Consider the following 24,584-nt stretch of genomic DNA (forward strand, 5'->3'; position numbering starts at 1 on the left):
GCAGACACTGGCTGCCGAGTTCACTGCATTACCTTTTGAACTTGCAGCTCTGCAGAAGTCTGGTCTTGCTCAAGTCTTATGTCACCAAGTGATCTCAGCTTCCTCTCCGTTTCTGCGATCCAGGCAATCTCTCCATCTGCTCTTTGCTCGAACTGATGAGAAGAAAGACAAACAGTCAAGCCATGGAGTAGAGTCTTCCAAACCTCATTCCGCCAACTGTGTTTGCTTTCGCCTCACGAGAAAACCAGTCTTTCTAGGTTCTTAGGTAGACACAAAATGCTGGAGTAACTCAGCGGGGACAGGCAACATCTCTGGAGAGAAGGAATGGGTGACGTTTCGGGTCGAGACCCTTCTTCAGACTGGTGTCAGGGGAGTGGGCGGGACAGAGATAGAATGTAGTCGGAGACAGTAAGACTGGTGGGGGAAATGGGAAGGGGGAGGGGATGGAGAAAGAGGGAAAGCAAGGGCTATTTGAAGTTAGAGAAGTCCATGTTCATACCGCGGGGGGTGTAAGCTTCTTACCTTGTTTGGGTAATCACTGCCACACAGACTGGTGACCAAGAGCAAGGAGGTGTAGATCTCTCCCCTTGACCCACTTTAACATTCCTACTGCTGCAACGCACACTAGAAACCAAGACTGCCACCTTCCAAGAATATTTCTCCATAGAATCTCTTGGAATGGCTTCCACTGCCCAAGGGGCTTGGGAAATAATTTTCCAACATAGTCTTATCTCCCTCCCCCCCCACCCCCTACATGGAGATGTCTAGGCTGGAGCCACTGGCCTGGAATCATATAGATGTACAGCATGGAATCAGGCCCTTCGGCCCATTGAGTCCATGCTAACCATCAAGCATCCATTAGTACTATTCTTAACACAAATCTAACTTTATTGCTGTTGGCTTATTATCTTCACATGTACCACGATATAGTAACAAATCTTGTTTGCATGCTATCCAGTCAAAACATACTATACACAAGTACAACAGGTAGTGCAATGGGGAAAATGCCAGAGAGAGGAATATAGCGTTACACCATGATGGTATTTTTGTTACAGATAATGTGCAGATAAAGAAAGTGCCAGGTCTGCAGTGAGTCAGGTTGGGGAAGCTACACCTTAGCTGGCTGGAGGAGCATTCAGTAGTTTGATAACAGTGGGGATGAAGCTGTTTCTGAATCTATTTGAATGTAGTCTTTTGCATCTTCTGCCTGACAGGTGGTGCTGGGTCGAAGGGCCGAATGGCCTGCTCCTGCACCTATTTTGCTTTGTTTTTATGTAAATGGATGGCTGATGGTCTGCATTGACCTAGCGTGACCTAGCCTCCACGCTGTTTCTCTTGTTATGAGCATCCTAATGTTGCGGACAGCACTACGGAAATTAAAGCCCTTTTCTTTTTCTAAAATAGTATTATTCGCAATCCCAGGGTCTGCTTTTTTTACGAGGTCTCTTGATGCTCTACAGGTTGCACATCTGGCCGAGCATCTGCTCATAGACTGATCTACTGGTAACTCACCAAATATTTATAATGCCTCGTATCAGACTACTAATGCAAGGGTACTCTTAGAATTTATGCCATCATTAATGAATCCATTGTTAACAACTGTAAATCCCCGTTCTTATGATATCATCTCCAAAACAATGCTGTCCGTTTGGCAATGGTTGCTTTGAATGTATACAATTGAAAAAAAAGTGAACAAACCATTTTTTTCAACTTTAAGAATTCTCTTGTACCCAGGCAGAAATAAAATTGGCGTATTTTATTGAAATAAAATACTCAAAACATCTGAAGATCACTTTTGAAATGCAAGATCAAATAATAATTCCGAAAATATTCAAGATTGCAACCCAAGTCTTATTCCTGAATTAGACATGGTCAGCTAACGCTGAGTGGTCATTCAATCATAAGGCTGGGTGGTGCGACTGACGTTGCAGCGGCCCCTGCAGCCTGTCTGTCTTTTTTTTTTTGTCAAGTTGAATGTAGTTTGTTGTGTTCTTTTTATATTGTTTGTGGCTGTGTATATGTGGGGGGGGCGGGTCTTTTAAATCTCTTCCCTGCACGGGAGACCCAACCTGTTTCCTGTCGGGTCTCCGTTGTCGTTGGGGCCTAGTACCGTGGAGAGGCCTCTAGCCGGAACGACCTGGGGGCTCCAGTCGCGGACTCACCATCGTGGGGATGGCCGGCTTCGGAGCGTGGAGAAATGTGGTGGCGAGCGGCTGCGACCCCACTTTGGAGCTTCGGAGGCTCCAGCCGCAGGGCCGGTGGACGGTGACATCGGGAGACCGCTTTTCGGAGCTCCCGCAACTCAACTTCTCCCGCCCGTGTCTCGGGGTTGGAACGACCCGGAACGGGGCCTTACATCGCCCGGCGCAGCTTTAACGGCCGCGGGACATGCCAACACCCGCCGGGGGCTCCCATATTGAGACATTAAGACCTGGAGCGGGGCCGTACATCGCCCGTCTGGGGCTTTAACAATCGGGAGAAGAATGGAACACAGGGGAGAGAAAAGACTTTGCCTTCCATCACAGTGAGGAGGAGGTTCACTGTGATGGATGTTTGTGTGAATCAATTGTTTGTGTGTCTTGTAGAAATTGTTTCTTTTTGTATGGCTGTGGAAACAGAGTTTCGTTTGAGCCTCATTTGAGGTTCAAATGACAATGAATAAAAAAAATATTGTAATATTGTAAAATAACATCTTATTCTGAGTGATCTCCGTAAACCCCACCATAAACGACAAGATTGGTGTAAATGAAAGAAATGTGGATCAGGCTTTCTAATAGTTAAGATCTTATTTGGAACTGGAAGTTCATCATTCATGTGGCGCCCTACTCTGCATTAGCTCACAGATTTGCCACTGGCACCATTAATCCAGGTGGGAAAAAAACATGTGTACTAAAAAAATCTGGAAAACAACACAAAATAGTCAGAACAAAACAGCTTACTGATTGCAGCCATGATGCTCGCACTGGCTCTGACAATTAATGCACCGTACACAATGGACCTTCTTAGAGATGACCCAATTAGCACACTATTTCTAAATAGTAGTACTAATAGGGGTACTGGTGTATGTTCAAAGAATTAGATATTTACAACTTACCTTCATCTTGGTGCCGGCTCTTTGAACTAGCTACCATAGTTAGTGCCTTTGCCCATAATTTTCCCTCACTTTTAAGCACCTTCAAGTCCAACCTGCTTTTAAAATGAATCGGTTCTATATCTTTGAGGCAAGTTCTGTAGCTTTTTGCCAAATATTTTAAATTTATCTCTGCTTGGGACCCACTCGTTCACCCATCATTCTTCCTCAATTTGCGACACAAGTTCCATTTACAAGTGCAAACTCTTGACTCAGAGGAAGGCATTAAAATTAGTTACAGCGCTGGCTCTGAAATCAGTGTATCATCATAGAAACATAACAAATAGGTGCAGGAGTAGGCCATTCGGCCCTTCGAGCCTGCACCGCCATTCAATATGATCATGGCTGATCATCCAACTCAGTATCCTGTACCTGCCTTCTCTCCATACCCCCTGATCCCCTTAGCCACAAGGGCCACATCTAACTCCCTCTTAAATATAGCCAATGAACGGGCCTCAACTACCTTCTGTGGCAGAGAATTCCACAGATTCACCACTCGCTGTGTAAAAAATGATTTTCTCATCTCGGTCCTAAAAGACTTACCCCTTATCCTTAAAATGTGACCCCTTGTTCTGGACTTCCCCAACATTGGGAACAATCTTCCTGCATCTAGCCTGTCCAACCCCTTAAGAATTTTGTAAGTTTCTATAAGATCCCCCCTCAATCTTCTAAATTCTAGCGAGTACAAGCCGAGTCTATCCAGTTTTAATGTTCCCTCTACCTCCTCACATCAGCACTTGTGCTCTTTTTAAAACACACGAGGGTACACTTATCCCAACATTCCCTCTGTATATCTCTGTATTCGAGTAATCATCAGTTCAACCTAAATTCACACTCTGCCGATAGAATCTCCAGACCATTGTTATCACCGGAGATTTATGTTACTACTAACAAGTGAAACATGGATGATAAAGCAAATAAAGTTCAGAGGGGTTTGAAGGTTTTATTTACCATCATAGAATATATGAACATCTCCAAATACCTACACTCTGACCCTAGTTATAGTTTGTATGCAGTCATCTTTGTCGTATTGTGAATCTTGCTTTGATGTGAGAGTAAGTCACATATTGGTGCAGCAGGAAATGAATAGCTCATTAAAGAACCACTAAAAACATGAAAAGCTTTGCATTTCAAACAAGGTAACAGATGGAACTTGACGATCACGAGGAAGAGAATTCCAACCTTGGTGCGTTACTGACAATAATTCTTACCTCAAAGCCATGCACATCAAAGCCTCAGTTTACATTGCCAAAGTTTTGGCATTTTGACAATGGTATAGATATCGTCATAAAACAAATTTTGGAAGAAAGCATGCTGACATGAAGACTGGGAATAGTGGTCACTTTTTTTAAAAACAAGTTTCTGCTTATGAAATTCATGTAATTAGTTAAGTTGGAGAAGTGAGAATTCAGGTGGATTATATATGGGAGGTCGTGTAGGCAACAGGTTTTATATGGGTAATTTTGGTCTTGTTCGCCACAATCTTTTTGTCTTTGTTTATGAAAACCAGTCTGCTTCTACTTGTTCTGGATCATTCCCATTTCTACATGCCTTACAGCTAAAAGGGAGTAGGTGCCACAAAGAGCAATAAGTTAAAGTTATAAATAAATTCATAAGTTCTAGAAGCAGAATTAGGCTATTCGGCCCATCAAGTCTACTGATCTATCTTTCCGTCTCACCCTCATTCTCCTGCCTTCTCCATGTATTCCCCGACACCCTTACTTATCAAGAATATGTCAATCTCCGCCTGAAAAATATCCATTGACATGACCTCCTCCACAGTTGTTTGTGGCAATGAATTCCACAGATGCACCACCCTCTGATCTAAAGAGATTTCTTCTCATCTCCTTTCTAAAGGGACGCCCTTTTATTCTGAGGTTGTGGCCTCTGGTCCAAGTGGAAACATCCTCTCCACATTCACTCTACCCAGGCCTTTCACTATTCGGTAAGTTTCAATGAGCATCCTCCTCATGCTTCTAAACTCTAGCGAGTACAGGCCCAGTGCCCTCAAACGCTCAAATATGAGTACAAGTGGCAAAGTTATGTTTAAATGTTGAACATGGATTGGGACAGGCATTCTGTTTGTGTCAATGATTCCCAGCCTTCCTGTTGTACATTCTACATCATAATAACTAAGTGCATCTTTTTCTTCAACTTCTTTCTGCTCATCAGCTTAACACTGTGTCATGCATGCAGTCAAATCTTCATTCACTACAACCATTGTTGCCCATGTCCTCTGTAAAACTCCCTCATGAAAGTAAACAATGCTATCAAGTCAGCCCAGAACCTTTACAGCTCGAGGAATCCCAGCGATTTACCAGTTTCTACATCCAGTTTAGGTCCGAGCTAATAATCAGGTAAATAGCATCCATGCTCCCTCATGCTAAAGGTTATGTAGAATTTATTATCACAGATAAATATATTTTGAAAGGTCCATGTGATCAGTGAAACAATGGAATTCGAAGGATTAAGTATCAACTTTCAGATGTCATACTTTATATTGGAGCCTGAGAACAGGCATTTAATACAAAGCACATGAGCATTACCAAGAGGTTATCTGCCCATTAGATGCCACAAGGCTGATTTGTACTTAGTTTTTTTTGCAAACTACACCAACTACACCAGCCTTTGATTATACTGTCACGCATTGATTGGAAATGACTGCTTGGAGAATGGTCTGAGAACAGAGGGGTGGAAATTAATCTTGTGTATCAGTGGAACCATGTATCTGCTTTAAAATAGGATTAGCAGTCCATGCTATATTTTCCTCCATCACAGCGAGGAGGTGCTTGGTGAACTCACTGTGGTGAATGTTAATTTGTGTTTATTGTGTGTTGTTCATTATTACATGTATGGCTGCAGGCAACGACATTTCGTTCAGACCGAAAGGTCTGAATTACAAATAAAGGATTCAATTCAATTCAATTCAATTCAATTTTCCATCAGACAGCTTTCTCTGAGTCAGCACCCAAAGCAATTGTGTTACTTGGCCAACCCCAATCATCACTATGTAACAGACTTGCCTATTGTTCTCTCCACCCCTTAATCCCTCTGCAACTTAAAAAACACTTATTTGTTCACTTCTCCAGTTCCGACAAGGGGTGATTGAAACATGTTTGTCCACACAGACACTCCCCGACTTACAGAAGGGTTACGCCCTGCCGATCCTTGCGCAAGTCAGATGTTACGCGAGTCAGAAATGCAAGTGTTACTACGCACGCGGAAATTTGCTATTCGACACGAAGACCAAAGGGGAACTCCAAGGCGGAGATGATGGGGGGAGCTCTGATGCAGAGACCACGGGGGGAGGAAGCTCTGACACGGAGACCACGGGGGAGCTCTGACACGGAGACCACGGGCGAGCTCTGACGCGGAGGCCATGGGGCAGCTCTGACACGGAGACCATGGGGGAGTTCTGACGCGGAGGCCATGGGGCAGCTCTGACACGGAGACCAGGGGGGAGCTCTGACACGGAGACCAGGAGGTGTCAGTGGGCTTAAAGAATTTATTACGTATGTGCGAGTTTACGCAAGTCACCGATTTCACAAGTCGGGGAGTGCCATTGATGCTGCCTTTCCTCCAGCATTTTCTGATTTTATTTCAGATTGTTTCTGGATAATGTACAAGAATATCTAACCCTGGCAGCTACCTTTTGAATCCGTCGATGCAGAAGAAATTGCTCTGCCATTACCACCCCTTTGAAGTTCCATACTCCTGGTCTTTCCTTGTATTTCTGCTAATTCTCCACCAACTCAAGAATTAATTCCATTTCCTTTTGTATGTTGCTGTTGAATCAATGATTACCACCTTTTCTGTTGTGCATTCCAAATCATAATAATGCGACATATTGCTCTCGTCATATTCTCACTGCTAATCTGCTTGGATCAGTGTCATGTGTCATCCGATGGGCGGCGCGACTTTCGTCAGCAGCGGCCTCTGCAGTCCGTCTGCGTTTTTATTATTTTATGTCTATGTTTTTATGTAGTTTTTGTTATTTTTTGTTGGGGTATGTGTGTGGGGGGGTGGGGGTGGTGTGGGGGGTGGTGTGGGGGTAACTTTTAAATCTCTCCCTGCACGGGAGACCCGACCTTTTCGTTGTCGGGTCTCCGTTGTCGTTGGGGCTGCAACGAGGAGCGGCCTCCAACAGGAAGACCAGGGGCTGTGGTGCCGACTACTCACCTCACCGTCGCGGAGCTGGCCGAGTCCGGAGCGGGTGGAGCGGTGGTGGACGCTGCTGCGGCCCGACCTCCGGAGTTTCGGTGGCTGCGACTGCGGGTCTGGCGGATGCAGCACCGGGAGCCCGCGGGTCCCTGGAGGGAGACCGCTTTTCAGGGACAACGGCGACTTCTCCCGCCCGAGTTGCGGGGTTGAAGAGCTCCTGGAACGGGGCCTTACACCATCGCCCCGCGCGGCTTGGAATGGCCGCGGGACTGCAAGCGCACGCCGGGGGCTCTAACACCAAGACCCGGTGCGCGACCTTGCATCACCTGGCGTGGCTTTAATGGCCGCGGGACAATCGCCATCGCCCGCCGGGGGCTTTGACTTTGACTCTGACATCGGGGGGGAGAGTGCAGTGGAGAGATAAGTTTTTTTGGCCTTCCATCACAGCAATGTGATGGATATTTATGTAAATTATGTTGTGTCTTGGGTCTATTTGTTTGTAATGTATGGCTGCAGAAACGACATTACGTTTGGACCTCAAGGGGTCCAAATGACAATAAATTGAATTGTATTGTATGTCATGCTTGTGGTCACTCTTTACTCACTACAACCATTTTTCCCCATATCCTCTGTTAAACCCTTTATGAAAGTAAACAATTCTATCAAATCACTCCTTAACCTTGTCTGCTCGAGGAACTGCAGATTTACTAGTTTTTCCATCCAGTTTAGGTCCTTGTTGCTATTCTGGTAACCAAACACCCTCTCCACATGTCCCCAACAACTCTCACCAACTTCTACAGATGCGCCATAGAAAGCACTTCATCACATTGCATCACAGCATGGTTTGGGAACAGCTCCATCCAAGACAGCAAGAAATTGCAGAGAATTGTGGACGCAGCCCAGACCATCACACAAACCAACCTCCCTGCCATTGACTCTGGATCAGTTCCTGTGGACTGGAAGGTAGTCAATGTAACTCCACTTTTTAAGAAAGGAGGGAGAGAAAATGGTGAATTATGGACCAGTTAGCCTTACATCAGTAGTGGGGAAGATGCTCGAGTTGATTATTAAAATGTAATAGCAGCGCATTTGGAAAGCAGTGACAGGATCGGTCAAAGTCAGCATGCATTTATGAAGGGGAAATCATGCTTGACTAATCTTCTAAATTCCAGTGAAAACAAGCCCAGTCGACCCATTCTTTCCTCATATTCTGGAATTTTTTGAGGATGTAACAAGTAGAATGGTTAAGGGAGAGGCTGTGGATGTGGTGTATCTGGACTTTCAAAAAGCCTTTAACAAGATCCCACACAAAAGATTAGTGTGCAAAATTAGAGCACATGGTATTGGTGCTAGGGTATTCACATGGATAGAGAACTGATTGGCAGACAGGAAGCAGAGTAGGAATTAACGGGTCTTTTTCAGAATGGCAGGCAGTGACTAGTGGGGTACCGCAAGGCTCAGTGCTGGGTCCCCAGTGATTTACAGTATATATTAATGATTTAGACAAGGAAATTAAATGTAACATCTCCATGTTTGCGGATGACATAAAGATGGGTGGCAGAGTGAGCTGCGAAGAGGATGCTATGAGGCTGCAGGGTGACTTGGACAGGTTGGGTGAGTGGGCAGATGCATGGCAGATGCAGTTTAATGTGGATAAATGTGAGGTTATCCACTTTGGTGGCAAGAACAGGAAGGCAGATTTTTATCTGCATGATGTCAGAATAGGAAAAGGGGAGATGCAACGAGACCCGAGTTCCCTTGTACTGAAAGTAAGCATGCAGGTACAGCAGGCAGTGAAGAAAGCTAATGGCATGTTGGCCTTCATTGAGAGTGGATTTGAGTTTAACAGCAAGAAGGTTGTACTGCAGTTGTTCAGGGCCCTGGTGAGACCACACCTGGATATTGTGTGCAGTTTTGGTCGCCTAATTTGAGAAAGGTCATTCTTGCTATTGAGGGAGTAGATTAACCAGGTTAATTCGCGGGATGGCGGGACTGACATATGAGGAAAGAATGGGCCGACTGGACTTGTATTCACTGGAATTTAGAAAGATGAGAGGGGATCTTACAGAAACATGTAACATTCTTAAGGGATTAGACAGACTAGATGCAGGAAAAAATGTTCCCCATGTTGGGTGAGTCCTGAACCAGGGGTCACAGTTTACGAAAAAGGGATAGGCTATTTAGGACATAGATGAAGAAAAAAAATTTTCACCCAGAAAGTTGTGAATTCATGGAATTCTCTGCCACAGAAAGCAGTGGAGCCCAATTCACTGAATGTTTTCAAGAGTTAGATTTAGCTCTTAGGGCTTAAGGAATCAAGGGATATGGGGGAAAAAGCAGGAACGGGGTACTGATTTTGGATGATCAGCCATGATCATATTGAATGGCGCTGCTGGCTCGAATGGCCTACTCCTGCACATACTTTCTGTGTTTCTATGACCCCATTTACATCTCACGCTGCCTCTGAAAGGCCACCAGCATAATCACGGATGAGTTCGCACGCCAGCCACTCCCTCTTCTCCCCTCTCCCATTGGGCAAAAGGTATAGATGTCGCTGCCTCAAAAAGGCTGGCAGTATCATCAAAGACCCACACCATCCTGGCCACACACTCATCTCCCTGCTACCTTCAGGTAGAAGGTACAGGAGCCTGAAGACTGCAACAACCAGGTTCAGGAATAGCTACTTCCCCTCAGCCATCAGGCTATTAAACCTGGCTCGGACAAAACTCTGATTATTAGCAACCACTTTCTGTTATTTGCACTACCAGTTTATTTATTCATGTGTGTATATATTTATATCATGGTATATGGACACATTTATCTGTTTTGTAGTAAATGCCTACTATTTTCTGTGTGCTTAAGCAAAGCAAGAATTTCATTGTCCTATACAGGGACAACTTGAACTTGAACTTGATGTGTGTAAATGCACACCTCCAGACTCGGGGACAGTTTCTTCTCAGCTGTTATCAGGCAACTAGAGCAGTCCTGAGCTACCATCTACCTCATTGGAGATCCTCAGACCATCTTTGATCGGACTTTATCTTGCACTAAACATTATTCTCTTTATCATGTATCTGTACACTGTGGATGGCTCAATTGTGATCATATATTGTCTTTCCGCTGACAGGCTAGCATGCAACAAAAGCTTTTCACTCTACTTTGGTGCACATGACAATAAACTAAACTTAAACTTTCCAAAATAAAAAAATTCACAATGTCACTGATTAATACGCAGTCATATATTTGATTTTCCTCTTTAAATAAAAAACTCAAACCAACTCTGAACCGGTGGAGCTGCTACTAGTGTAGCTGCTTTCAGTTAGTTAAACGTCTCTCCTACAACAAAGGATTTGTGATGGATTTCCTGCGCTGTCGGAAGCCCTGTAGAACAATTGATGATCAGACAGATGGTTTCAACAATGAACAACTTAGCTCTGCTTCAGCTTCCATATCAAGCAGTGTCTGCCTGGCATATTTAAATCCTGCCCAAAAGATCTTTTTGTTCCCGGAGAATAATGACGGGACAGTACTTTGTGCGTAGATATTTATCTGTAGTGCCATTTGTGAATAAAGCCGGCTTTCTAATGTGATAGAAGGGAGGGTGTGACATACCTGCTGTGATCTCTGTATAGCAGCGCCTATTTCTTCCACCTTCTGTGCGATGGCCTCGCTGGCTGATCTATAGCGCTCATTGTCATCAGACACCAGTATGTCGAGTCCTTCTCTTGCTCTCCAAGGGACAAGCTCCAGCAGAGCGTTGCTGACTTCATTGACAGTGTCCAGACTCACTCTGTACTTCATCATCTCTCTCTTCAGCTCCTGAGGACCAGCACAGAAAACTTGTTAAGTCACCAGCCGTCCTGGCTTGGGTGCATCTCAACAATGTGCAAAATGAAGGAAAATAGCGTATCCTATCCGACAGGATATCGCGCTTCCCCTCTTCCCCCTAAAGTAGATTATTCTCCAAGAAATTTACACATGTACAACCTTTCCGCTTCAGCAATAAAACATTCTGATCCAGAAGTATAGAAGTGAATCTCTGTAGACAGAGTGGTGAAGGTGCATGGCATGCTTGACTTCATTGGCCGAGGCATGTGTTTAGGAGTTGGGGCATCCTGTTACAGCTGTACAAATTATTACGGTACTTGGACAACTATGTGCATTTCTGGTTACCATATGAAGTGAAGCACATGATTAAGATAGAGAAGGCACCATAAAGATTCACAGGAAATGTTTCAGGACTGGAGGGCTTGAGATATATAGAGAGATTGGCTAGGCTGGAACTGTTTATTCTGGAGCGAAGGAAACTGAAAGGTGACCTTATAGATATTTATAAAATTACGAGGAGCAGAGATACGTAGATAGTCAAATGTGCTTTTATAGCCTGTCTTTATCCGTGTCTAAAACTAGAGGTTTAAGGTGAGAGGGGAGAGATTTAAAGGGGACTTCAGCGGCAGGTTTCTCACACAAAGGATACATGGAACAAGTTACCATAGAAGATGGTAGAGGCAGGCACAATTACAATGCTTTTATGGCTAACGGAATCATTAGGGTTAACGGAATCAGGGGATATGGGGAGAAAGCAGGAACGGGGTACTGATTTTGGATGATCAGCCATGATCATACTGGCTCGAAGGGCCGAATGGCCTACTCCTGCACTTATTTTCTACATTTACAAAATATTTGGACAGGTTCATGGAGAAGAAAGGTTTTGAGGGATATAGGCCAAATGCAGGCAAATGGGATTTGCATTGATAGACCAGCAAGGACAAGGATGTAGGCCAAATAGCCCGCTTCTCTACTGAATGACTTTATGAATTACACATACAGGAGGTAATTTTAACTGGAACCCCCACTTAATGAGGAACTGACTTGATTAGATGCCACTCTGGTTCTGTGCCCTGCCAATTTCAGAAATCAATAATAAGCAATATAGACAAGTTGGGGCTAATCTAGGTTTCACACAATCTCCGTAGTTTCCTGTTTCATGGTTGAAATTCACGACAGCTTCACTTACTGCCTGATATTATAATCAAATATATTACACTTTTCTTGTCTTTATTCATGAAATGCAATCCGATTCTTTTAAACTGTCTAATTATCAAAAGTAACTTGCAAATAACCATATAACCATATAACAATTACAGCACGGAAACAGGCCATCGCGACCCTTCTAGTCCGTGCCGAACACATAATCTCCCCTAGTCCCATATACCTGCGCTCAGACCATAACCCTCCATTCCTTTCCCATCCATATAACTATCCAATTTATTTTTAAATGATAAAAACGAACCTGCCTCCACCACCTTCACTGGAAGCTCATTCCACACAGCTACCACTCTCTGAGTAGTAAATAGTATAAGTAAGTGCAATGGGTAATGTTTTCAAAGTGATACATAACTAACATAGGACAACACATATGTGCCGAGTCTTTTTTATGAGAGGTTGAAATGAGTCAATTGTTTGCAGGGAATTTTTTTTTGTATTTCTCACAATTAGATTTACTACCAATGGACAGATTATTTAAGATGTATTAAGTGAGCTGAGAAGTTGCTATCCCCTTCTTATGCCATAACCTTAAGTCAGAACCTACGCAGAGAGCTCCACTGTCAGCAACTCGAGTTGCCTGATTATGATGCCATTTTTTTTTTACATTGTACTATTATTTTCCTTAGCTCTTAGTGTAAACAGGTGTTATGCAGAAGGAGTGGGTCAGACCACTTCTGACACCATGTAAACAGTAACCAGAGACCGTGTATGATTTAAACACATTTTAATGAGCACTAAAACTTAACAGCGTTGAGGACAACAGTGCATCCTAGCTGCTCGAACTGGCAGTGCCGGGAACGAGTGTTAGTATAAGTGTTATAGTGGGGTGGAGTTAGTGATGCTGGCTTATGTGTGATTGGTTCACATGCATCATCAATCTACACTTAGCATTTCTTGCCTTCATGTTTTTAGAGAATTAGCAAATGCATATGAATAATAATTTGCAGCTAATGGCCAAAACACTTCCAATTCAGTAAATATATCTTAAGTCAAACACAGAATCAATATAGAGTTAGCATTAATAGTGCATAACACCCTTCTTCAAACTATGATGAAAGATTTTATTAAAACGTAATTGTGATAATTTAATAGAGTGCCTTATAATTACAAGCTGCTGTCCATATGCGACAGTGAGAGGTTAGTTACAGTCTCATTGACTCACTCGCAATAGCCACTGTTCACCACATAGAGATGAACTGGAGACTTCCTAAAGTGTTAATACTTTTTATACACCCAAGGACTATTGTTGGAGGGAACAGAACATTGGGGAGCAATACTACAGTCAGTGGCACCAAAGCTAAAAACAGAAAAGGGGTCAATCAGAGGTTAAGATTCCCTGCATGAGCAAGTTCCTGTTGTTGTCCTGACATTGTTCTCTCAACTGATGAAGTTCGAGATTACACTCAAAAACTGAGTAACAATCCAGTCTTTGCCAAAGTAATAGCTCATCGAGGTGGTTCGACGTATACCTTCTTACCCAAAGCCATTCACAAAAGGTCAGACACATCCACAGTGAACCAGTGAAGGCCCTGTCCCACTTTCCCGAGTTACTCACGAATTCTCCCGAGTTTTCCACTTGATTCAAACTCAGAGAATGTCCGTAGCGAGTCGGTAGATATTTTGTAGCGGCTCGTAATGCCAGCAGTAGATACTCGGGGCACCAGGTAAGTCGGGACGTTTTTTCAGCATGTTGAAAAATGTCCACGAGTAAAAAAATATAGCCCCGAGTACTTACGGCTGGCATCTCCGAGTTTGAATCAAGGGGAAAACTCGGGAGAATTCGTGAGTAACTCGGGAAAGTAGGACAGGGCCTTAAGCAAAGCAATTTTTGTGAGCAAAGTCCCCAGAAATGACACACTAGCTTGCTCCCTCCCACACACTGGTATGTGTGCACCCACTCACTCCCTAATGTGCACACTTGCACTAATGCCGATTGTCGCGAAGGGAAAATCCCAATTGCATCTGAACGCTGGAACAACGAGGAAACGTGCAGATGAAAAGGTTATAATTTTATGCCATAAAACCTGGAGGTACGTGAAGACCCAGGTACGTGCGGCCACACACACACACACACAAGCCATGGACACGTGGTGAAGGGAGACTCACCTGTTGTCTTTCCTGAGCTTGAGCTAGCTGTTCTCCTGCAAGTGCCTCGGAAGCACATGTGGCCAGTTCAGCCTCCACCCTATCGAGCCAGGCAGACAACACCTCGTGAGCAGACTGAAATTTGGTGGCAAGCTGTAGGGCCTGTTCCAAGGTCTTCAAGACTTTACCACTGGTGGCAGTAATCTCAGCATAGCGTGCTTTTATGCCATCGAGCCTCTCCTGAATTATTATAACTTCATCCCCTACAAAGGCAAGAAAAATATCCTTAGTATTCCGTAATTCATATGTGATTTAAAACCAAGGATCAAGTTAAATCTTTGGTATAAACGAGCATCTGCAGTCACTTTTTTCTGGATCTAATTACTTCCCATTCTTTTTGCATGCAGCCATAGGTTGCTAGCTCCCTAAATATTAGCTTTAGCAAAACACTTTGGGAATTGACAATTTCTATCCAGAGGGATGGAAAAATTGCATTTAGATACAAATATTTTACAACCTCAGAATGCCCCACAGCACATTCATACTAATGCAGCAGCGTTTGACGTGGACCCTGCCTCATGGAAGAGTGGCAAAACAGTGGTACATGGTCACCCTGTTTGTCGTGCCAACAGATCCTGGGTAAGCCACCTCTGTAGCATCTCATTCATAACTCCAATATCCGTATATTGAGTTCCATCAAGTCTTTAGCCATCACCCCATTCCTCTCGATGTGGAGCTTCACATTCTCATCCTCCCTTTCACAGCCTCTCACCTGTGTACCTGTGTAACTACCCTTAGCCCCAAAAACGCAAAGATTACAGCAATCGTCCAACTTTTGGGCTCCTGCAAGTCCCTGGTTTTTCACCTCTCCAGCAATGGCAGTAAAACTTTCAGTTCTCAAATTCCCTTTCCTTAACCTCTGTCCTGTGGTTTATTTTGAATCTATCCTTAAGACCTACTTCCTCACCAGACCTTTGGTCAATGCCCCCGTATGTTGCATTCTGCCATTACTTTTCTCCTTTGTGTTGGACACAATCCAACAGGTAGGTTTCGAAGGGGCATCCTGAATATCTCCTGTTAAGGGCCTGTCCCACGAGCATGCGACTCCATGCGGCAAGCGCGACCTAACGTGGTCGCTTGAGCCGTACGGCCTCGCGGGGCCGGTCCCACTTCGATCGCCGGAATCGTATGGAATTGTGCGGAGCTGGTCCCGACATCGTGCGGGGCTCCGAAAAACTGACCATGTACAAAAATTCTGCGCGGCAACGGCCTGCCAGCCCGCAGCTGCCTCGACGCCGTACACACCGCCTCGACGGGTGTGCGCAGCGGCTCAACGCTGTACGCAGCGTCTTGACGGCGTACTTCACGAGCGAACTTCCCGCGGACTTCGCTCCAACTTCACGTCACTCACTCGACCTCCGCGCGGCCCCCGCTTCCGGTTTGGTCGCGCTTGCCGCATGCAGGTCGCATGCTCGTGGGACAGGCCCTTTACTTCAATCATCTTCAAGACCCTCACACTTGGTTTCAACGTGGGACCCCTGAGATCTGGATGCGAAGGCTTACCAGGAATTCACAAAGGGAGCACCAGAGGCAGAAGAGCATGATACAAGGCCTTCGTCCAAAAGGCCAGTCACAGACAGAACATAAGAATGGAGAGGGCCATTACCTTGCACATCCTGAGGGCTCACCTGTTGTCTGTTTCAGTAGTGCCAGCCCATTCTGGATGGCCTGATCAACGTGTTGCTTCCGCAGGAGAATGTCTTCATGAAGGTTCTATTATTGCAGAACAGGTTTGGTCAACAAAACACGTAGGAGCAGAAAGCTCCGTCAGAAACGACATTGAGCAAAACAGCAGAAAATGTAGCGCAAAAGGAAAATTATATTTAAAGAAAAGTTTTGCCGAAATCAAATAGAAAACATAATGAAAAATAATACCAGGTGGTCCAAATGTTGTTTCTGGAGGCGATCGGGATTGCAGTCTTGAATGGCCACATTGTTAAGTTTGTCTTGCATTTCAGCCAACCAGTTCAGAACCTCAACTTCGTCCTCCCCAAATACCCAGGCATTGGCGAGAGCCTGCTGGATCAGGGCAGCTTTGCGGCCGCACCTGTCCTGGATCTCAATGTACCGAGTCTGGGCAGAATCCAGCTTTCCCTGGACTATGTCCTTATCGTCTCTGGAACTCAAAGTCTTTAGTGACTGACCAACTCTAATAGCCTGGTGCAAGTGTTTACCGTGACTGGTGACGTCATCTTCCGTAGCCTACATAAGGTGCATAAATGCGTAAGAAAAGCCGAAAAAATAAATATAAACTGTGACTGTGATAAATGGAAACATAAAGTACTTAACAAAAATATAATGTAATAACAAGATAAAAGCAAATAATAAAAAAAATATGTATAATTCTAGTGCTGTGTGAATACTCACCTTGTGCTGGGTAATTTGCTCTTGCAGTCTGGTTGTTTGAGTTCCAATGGGCTCAGAGCTTGCAACCTTCTTCTCAGCAGCCGATAGCCACTCGACCAAGGGCTCCACAGTGTCATGGAACTGCTGAGCCACAACCAAGATGGCCTCCAGCTGTCGTTGTCTGCGGAGATACAAGAGAAGAAGCATGGGTGGAAATGGAAGTCCAGCATTTGAGTTGAGTTTATTTGAGTTTAGTTTATTGTTTTTTTGCTTTTGTGGCGTGCTAATCAGTCAGCGGAAAGACAATACAGGATTACAGTCGAGCCATCCACAGTGTAGAGGTACATGACAAAGGGAATAATGTGAATGACTTTTAGTGCAAGATTAAGCCTGTAAAGTCCAATCAAAGATAGTCCGAGGGTCTCTAATGAGGGAGATAGCAGATCATGAATTCTCTCTTTATAAGGCTTCTTTCATAAACATAGACATAGAAACATAGAAAATAGGTGCAGGAGTAGGCCATTCGGCCCTTCGAGCCTGCACCGCCATTCGATATGATCATGGCTGATCATCCAACTCAGTATCCCATCCCTGCCTTCTCTCCATACCCCCTGATCCCTTTAACCACAAGGGCCACATCTAACTCCCTCTTAAATATGGCCAATGAACTGGCCTCAACTACCTTCTGTGGCAGAGAATTCCACAGATTCACCCTCTGTGTGAAAAATGTTTTTCTCATCTTGGTGGTAAAAGACTTCCCCCTTATCCTTAAACTGTGACCCCTAGTTCTGGACTTCCCCAACATCGGGAATAATCTTCCTGCATCTAGCCTGTCCAACCCCTTAAGAATTTTGTAAGTTTCTATAAGATCCCCCCTCAATCTTCTGAATTCTAGCGTGTACAAGCCGAGTCTATCCAGTCTTTCTTCATATGAAAGTCCTGCCATCCCAGGACTTCATAGACTCAATGATGCCCCCAAAGGATTTTACAGCTATTGACATGTTCCTGGAGTAGAGTAATTGCTGAATTTTTGCCCATTTGTGGGGGCAGGTAGTGCTCCTTGGACCAGGGTTCAATCCTGACCTCATGTGCTGGCTGTGTGGAGTTTGCACACTCTATCTGTGACTATGTGCTTCAGTTTCTTCCCATATCCTAAAGAAGTGCTAAATGTCCACTGCAACTTTCTCCTAGTGTTGAAATGGGGCCAGATATGCGAGAAAGAGGAACGGTGGGGAAAGAGAACGGTGAATAGGTGACTCTTTGGAGTCAGGAGAATGATGACTCTTTGGAGTCAGCTCAGAGTCAGTGAATCAAATGCCTTCTACTTTTGTAATAAGTAATGGCTGTGCATTACTAATCATAGTAAGTAATGGCAAGTTCCACAACTGCAGTAAGACAGCAAACAGATGACTTGTAGTGATGTGTAGGAAGGAACTACAGATGCTGGTTTACACCAAAGATAGACATGAAATACTGGAGTAACTCAACAGGACAGGCAGCATCTCTGGATAGAGGAATGGGTGATGTTTCGGGTCGATACCCTTCAGGGGTGAGAGAAACTAGAAATATGGAAGGGTACGGTGTGAAACGAGAGATAAAAGGGGGACGTAGATTAAGGAAAAGGTATAATAGATCATTGTTAGCTAGGGGAAGCTGAAAACAAGGTATATAATGTAAAATTTAATCAGGAGGACAGTCAGACTGGTTGGAAAACTAGGATGGGGGGGGGGGGGGGGGGGGGATAGTGAAAGAGGGAACGCAAGGGTTACTTGAAGTTAGAGATGTCAATATTCATACCGCTGGGGTGTAAGCTGCACAGGCAAAATATGAGGTGCTGTGCCTCCAATTTGCATTGGGCCTCACTCTGACAGTGGAGGCGGCCCAGGACAGAAGGTCAGTGTGGGAATGTGTTTAACAGCCGGTTTGTAGTGACTTTGGTTAGGTGATGTTCATGGCTTGGGACATTACAATTCAGGTACCCTGAAACTCAAAACCTATTGAAACAACCGAGCGTCATTTTTATCAGCCACATCGCAAGTACTTTATTTAAATTGTTATAGTCTTCTTCCAGAATGGATCAAATAAGCTCTAAATTAACTGCTTCGTGAAATTGATAAATTATGGCAAGCAATTTTTTTCCTTGTACTTTGATGAATTATAGTGCTCCGCAGACAACATTTGTTATGGGAAACTGCCTGGAATAAATGGCATAGGATCAAGACCACTCTATCTGGTGTGATGTGGGCTCAAGATGATACATCAGCCACCATCTCAGTGAATGGTGTAATGTTTCTAGGGACAGAATGACCTCCTGCTTTTCAGTCTCCAGTGCTGCTGAGGTTTCATAAGATGGGAAAAGACAGGACACATGCATACTTGCAGGGGACTGCAATACTTATGATCTAAGGTATCTCCGGCAGAGTTTAGATTGTCAAATAAGGGAAACGAAAACAAACAGCATTCATTCAACTGAATTAATTACGGTAAAATATGGCAAAAATACAGAGTGTCCGTCAAGGCTTTCCAGTTCTTAGCACCCGTAACATAACGATGGACAATTATGCTCATATCCTCTCTCATGGGGTCTGATGTTTTATAACTTAAAACCTTTAAAAAAGAAAAATGCAAGCCGACAGGAAGGCACTGCAACGGGTGGTGAAAACCGCTCATCACATCATCGGTGCCCCGCTCCCCGCTACGGATGCCCTCCACCACACACGGTGTCTGAGACTGGCTGGGAAAATCATCAAGGACCCCTCACACCCCAACCATGGACTGTTTGCCCTCCTCCCATCAGGGAGGCGGTACAGGAGCCTCAGGTCTCGCACCAGCAGGCTGAGGAACAGCTTCTTCCTAAATACCGTTACACTGCTGAACTCACAGGCCCGACCCTAGCTATTTTTATAACCTTTTATCTGTATATATTTATTTGCCTATATACTAGTTCAATTCATCCACATCGTACATATTGTTTTAACCAGTATTTTTACTTGCACTCTGATTAGATGCTAAACTGCATTCCGTTGTACCTGTTGTACCTATACTCGTATTTGTGCAATGACAATAAAGATGAATCTAATCTAATCAAATTCATTTCTTAAAAATGCATAATCGATGTTATCTTCTAGCCTAGGATACCATTCAGCACATTAAGTCTATGTAGGTTCTGGGAGAAATCCCAGCAATCCTATTCCCCAATTTATTTCCCAGTCCCGTTCCCTCTGCAATGCCCATCAATTCCACCCTGGTTCGACTAATAATTCTATCAACTAATAGGTTTACGGGAGGTGGGAGTAATCCAGAGCAGCGGGGCGGCGGGGGGGGGGGGGGGGGGGAATGGGGGGTTAAGGGAACCCACGCAGTTACAGGGAGAAAGAGAGCACCTGAGGTCATGGTTGAAACTGGGTCGCTGAAGACTGGCTGTGCACCACTCTGACTCTACCCTCCTCCATACTCCCTCCGCCATCACACCCCACTCCACCAAACCAGGTGAACAAAATGAAAAGAAACGGGAAAACAGGTAATAAAATGCAAACCACAAAATGCTGTAAACACCAAGACAAGCAGCATCGGTGGAAAGGGCAGGTCGGGAGCATTTTATTTTTCTGCTGGGGAAGTCCAGTTGAGTAAACATAATCACAAAATCAGAGTGGAGTGACTCAGAGGTGCAGCAACTGACTGTCATTTCATCAGCCACTTTGCGAGTACTTTATATTCATTTCTTCATAAAGAGAGAAACATGAAGTTCTCCCACTACATCCGTAGATGTCAGCTTAAAACGTTTGCACCCAAGAGAAAAATCTTAATTATTATAGTTCATTGGTTTCTTTATTGTCACGTATACAGATATCCAGTGAGACGCTTGTTCTGCATGCAATCCAGTCAAAACACACCATACATCAGAATAATCTATCCTCTCCTGGAACAGCACAAAGAGTATTAAGGTGTGTGGAGCTGAGGAGAGTGAGAGGAGTTACAGCAGAGATCAACCTAAAACTAATTCAATTGTGGAAGGGCTGAACGTACTCGTTTCACATGCCCAGGTAGCACAACCATAAAAGCTTTTCACTGTACCTCGGTACAGCTGACAAAAATGAACTAATCGAAACATTCTTGGGCCCATGGGTATGTTCATACCTGTTCTCAGCCTTTGTAAGAAGGGAATTCCACCTCTGACTCAGGCCTTGCAACTGGTTCAGAGTCTTGTCACGGTCCATGGAATCAGCTGACTCGGCGATCTTCTCCCCTTCCCGCTTAATGATTTCCACCGTTGGTTTGCGGTCATCCAGTAAATGTTGGAGGAGCTTCAATGGAATAAACAGTCACAGTCAGATTCCCGATTAACACAGATGCAGAGAGGAACTTTGCACCCTACCACATTCGCACCTGATTTCCACCACTCTCTTTGGTGGCATTTGATTGAAATTGAAAGATGCAGCATGGAAAATAGGCCCTTCGGCCCACTGAGTCCATGCTAACCATTGATCACCCGTTCACACAAGTTCTATGTTATCTCACTTTCCCGACACACTAGAGGCAATTTACAGAGAGCGATTAACTACAACCCTGCACATGGTTGGGATGCGGGAGAAAACCCACACGGTCGCAGGGGCAACGTGCAAACTCCACACAGGTAGCACCCGAGGTCCAGGTTGAACCAAGGTCTCCGGTTTTGTGTGGCAGCAGCTCCACTGTGCCACACTGGAGGGGCAAGCGGAACCAGCTTCAGTGACTTTCAAAAGCAAATTAGATCAAGAATCGAAGAACACAAAAGTCAAAAGGCTGTGGGGAAAGGGAAAGCAGGAGTAGCACAAACCTGCTAGCTCTTTTACAAGAAAGGCCTCTGATGTTTCATTGTGTAATTTAACGACTCATCTACTTCCAGTAAAGTTATTCCTTTTTTAACCATAGATACTGTTAACTAAGTGTGATGGAGCATTAGCCACTTTGGCAAGGACATCTTGTTAATGATCTATCATGCTGTAAATTTCTAACATAACTTCCCACGTAATAAATCACCAGTTAACCATTCAGGAACAATGCACTCCCTAATGACAGCCGATCATTCCCGTCAGTCCTGAAACACTTAAACTCTGCTGGTCTACAGTGCATTGCTTGATGTGGACTTTCCAGTGGCACATAGACTGTTTAGTTTAGAGATACAGCGTGGAAACAGGCCCTTCGGCCCTCTACGAGTCCGCACCAATGGTGTGGCATGGTGGCACGGCAGTGTAGTTGCTGCCTTACAGCGCCAGAGTCCCGAATTGGATCCTGACTACGGATACTGTCTGTACGGAGTTTTTACGTTCTCCCCGTGACCTGCATGTGTTTTCTCCGGGAAGCTCCGGTTTCCTCCCACACTCCAAAGACGTACCGGTTTGTAGGTTAATTGGCTTGGTAAAATTGTAAATTGTCCCAAGACTGTGTACGATACTGCTAGTGCATGGGGATCGCTGGCTGGCATGCCCTCAGTGGGCTGAAGGGTCTGTTTCCACGCTGTATCTCCAAACTAAAAATCGAAAAGCCAACCATCGATCACCTGTACACTAGTTCTATGTTGTCCCAGTTTCGCATCCTACATGCGAGGGGAACTTTTCAGAGGCCAATTAACCTATATATCTGCACGTCTTTGGAATGTGGAGGAAACCAGAGCACCCAGAGAAAACACACAGTCACGGGGAGAACGTGCAAACTCCGTACAGACAGCACCCATAGTCAGGATGGAACCCGGGTCTCTGGCGCTGTGAGGCAGCAAATCTGCCGCTGTGCCACATTGAAGGAAACTGAGCAACTGATAACAAGGTTTTAACCCTGAGACATATGTGCAAAACAAACTGCTGGAGGAACTCAGCACGAAAGGCGGCTTCTGTGAGGGAGGGGTGGAGGGAAGGAATGGTTGACATTTCGGGCTGAGACAATGCATCAGGACTGAGAGTGGAGAGGGAAGATAGTGGTATAAAGAAGCGAGGGAGTGGTGAGACAGGGAACAGTAGGCTATACGTGGCATGAAGAGTTTTAATCCTTCCTGACCCACGGAAGCTGAAGCTGCAGTTTCCCCAAGTGAGATTCGCCAACTCGCCAATTCGTACAGGCATAGGCAGCTGGTTCCCTTACTTTTGGCCAATTGAGTGATGATGTTTTAACGTGTTCAACTGCAATACTTCATTAAAATGTCATCTCACTGAGTCAGCTGTGTGTGTGTGTGCGTTAAAATAGCCAAAGACCTCAATTCCATTCAGATGATCGATGCACTCTGGTGAGAGGTCACCTCCAGTCACAAGTCAATTGCTGGGCACGGCAACTGGCTCCCCAGGCCGCACCTTCCCTCACACTCAGCTTTGAGCACAGGGCTCTCATTTACAGTGAAGGGTGTGTGTGTGTGTGTGTGTGTGTGTTTCCTGCATTCGGCTGAGGAGGTCAGAGGACAAAGTGCAGTCATAAACTAGTAATCCCCCAGTTGTGAACTGCATGGCATAGAGAGAGGGATAGGTGGTCACACGAACAATTCTAACACGGCAAATAATCCAAATTACACCTTGCATGTCTTGCTCCTCGTAAACTTCCTCCCCCACCCGAGTAGACTCCACCCCCCCCCCCCCGCTCCCTCAAATCAGTGCAAACTGCTCTCCCCACACCATGACCCACATAAACTGCCCTACTCCCCCAACACCCCCGAACAAAAATGACTATCCCCCTCCCGCAAAAACTACCCACCCCGAGTGTGTAAAACGCTCTCCGTCCCCTTCAACCTGAGCAACATCCCTCCACAGTCTGACCCAGGTAAATTGCTGAAGCCCCATCTCCCCCCCCCCCCCCCCCGCTTGCTCTGACCTGCCTAAATCACCCTCCGACCCAAGCAGAATCCCTCCACACTATACGAGCTGCTCAAACCCCCCTCCATACAATATGACCAGTTTATTGTCCCACACACAGCCTGACCTGCCCCCTGGACACTACGCCCCACTAAAACCCTCCTCCACACGCGGACCTGCATAATCCAGTCTGTGTCCCCCCCCTCCCCATCCCCATGTAAACTGCCCCACCCTCTCCTCCTCTACAAAAACTGCATCCGCTCCACACCCTTCCTCTGATGCAAACTGCCCTCCCACCCCACATCTCCCACATCTAATGCCCTTCAATGCCCTCACCTCCTGCCACATTAACGCAAGCTCTTGAGGTTGGGAACCTCAAGAACTTGATGTCTCAAGACAACAATACCTGCTGAAGATCAATCAATGCTTTCCCTACAGTATCACAAATCAGTATCAAGCCTCTGCACTGAACTACTATGCAAGTTTACGTTGCATATCAATAAATCTTGTTGATTTACAAATATAATGCACGCAGTAACGTCATTCATTGTTTATGACCCACACAAGCCTCTTTCCAGCCCTCTTAATCTCACCCTTCTTTTCCTTGCTCATAAACATATTGATCCATTTTTCACTTAGAAATGTATATATTTACCTCAAGCTGGTTTTTGAAATGGGTGCACGCTTGCACATAACACACACACATTCAGACACATACATGAACACGTTTATACATGCACTCCTGTACACAAGCAGCTCTCGTTCTCATACATACGTACGCACTCGCAAAAAGAACTAGACGATGCAGATGTAACTTTAAATTACATCTATGTGGAATTCCTGCTTTCGGGTTGCCAAAATAAATAAGGGCTCCCTAAGTCCCTCATCCTATATAACCCTCCAAATGTTGGGATAACACTCAAGCCCTCTCACAGATTCCC

The 24,584-nt window shown here is 45.0% G+C and overlaps 1 protein-coding gene across 1 annotated transcript in view; it reads right to left on the reverse strand.

The window, feature by feature from the left end:
• Positions 1 to 24,584, reverse strand: part of LOC116973618 (dystonin-like) — a 523,324-nt gene that overhangs the window by 69,601 nt on the left and 429,139 nt on the right. Inside the window, 7 exon segments of the mRNA XM_033021855.1 lie at positions 33 to 152; positions 10,904 to 11,110; positions 14,447 to 14,688; positions 16,114 to 16,198; positions 16,361 to 16,687; positions 16,853 to 17,012; positions 20,969 to 21,135. Coding sequence (XP_032877746.1) covers positions 33 to 152; positions 10,904 to 11,110; positions 14,447 to 14,688; positions 16,114 to 16,198; positions 16,361 to 16,687; positions 16,853 to 17,012; positions 20,969 to 21,135 — 1,308 coding nt within the window.

This window comes from Amblyraja radiata, chromosome 5, assembly GCF_010909765.2.
Source record: "Amblyraja radiata isolate CabotCenter1 chromosome 5, sAmbRad1.1.pri, whole genome shotgun sequence".
NCBI classification, from domain to species: Eukaryota; Metazoa; Chordata; class Chondrichthyes; order Rajiformes; family Rajidae; genus Amblyraja; species Amblyraja radiata.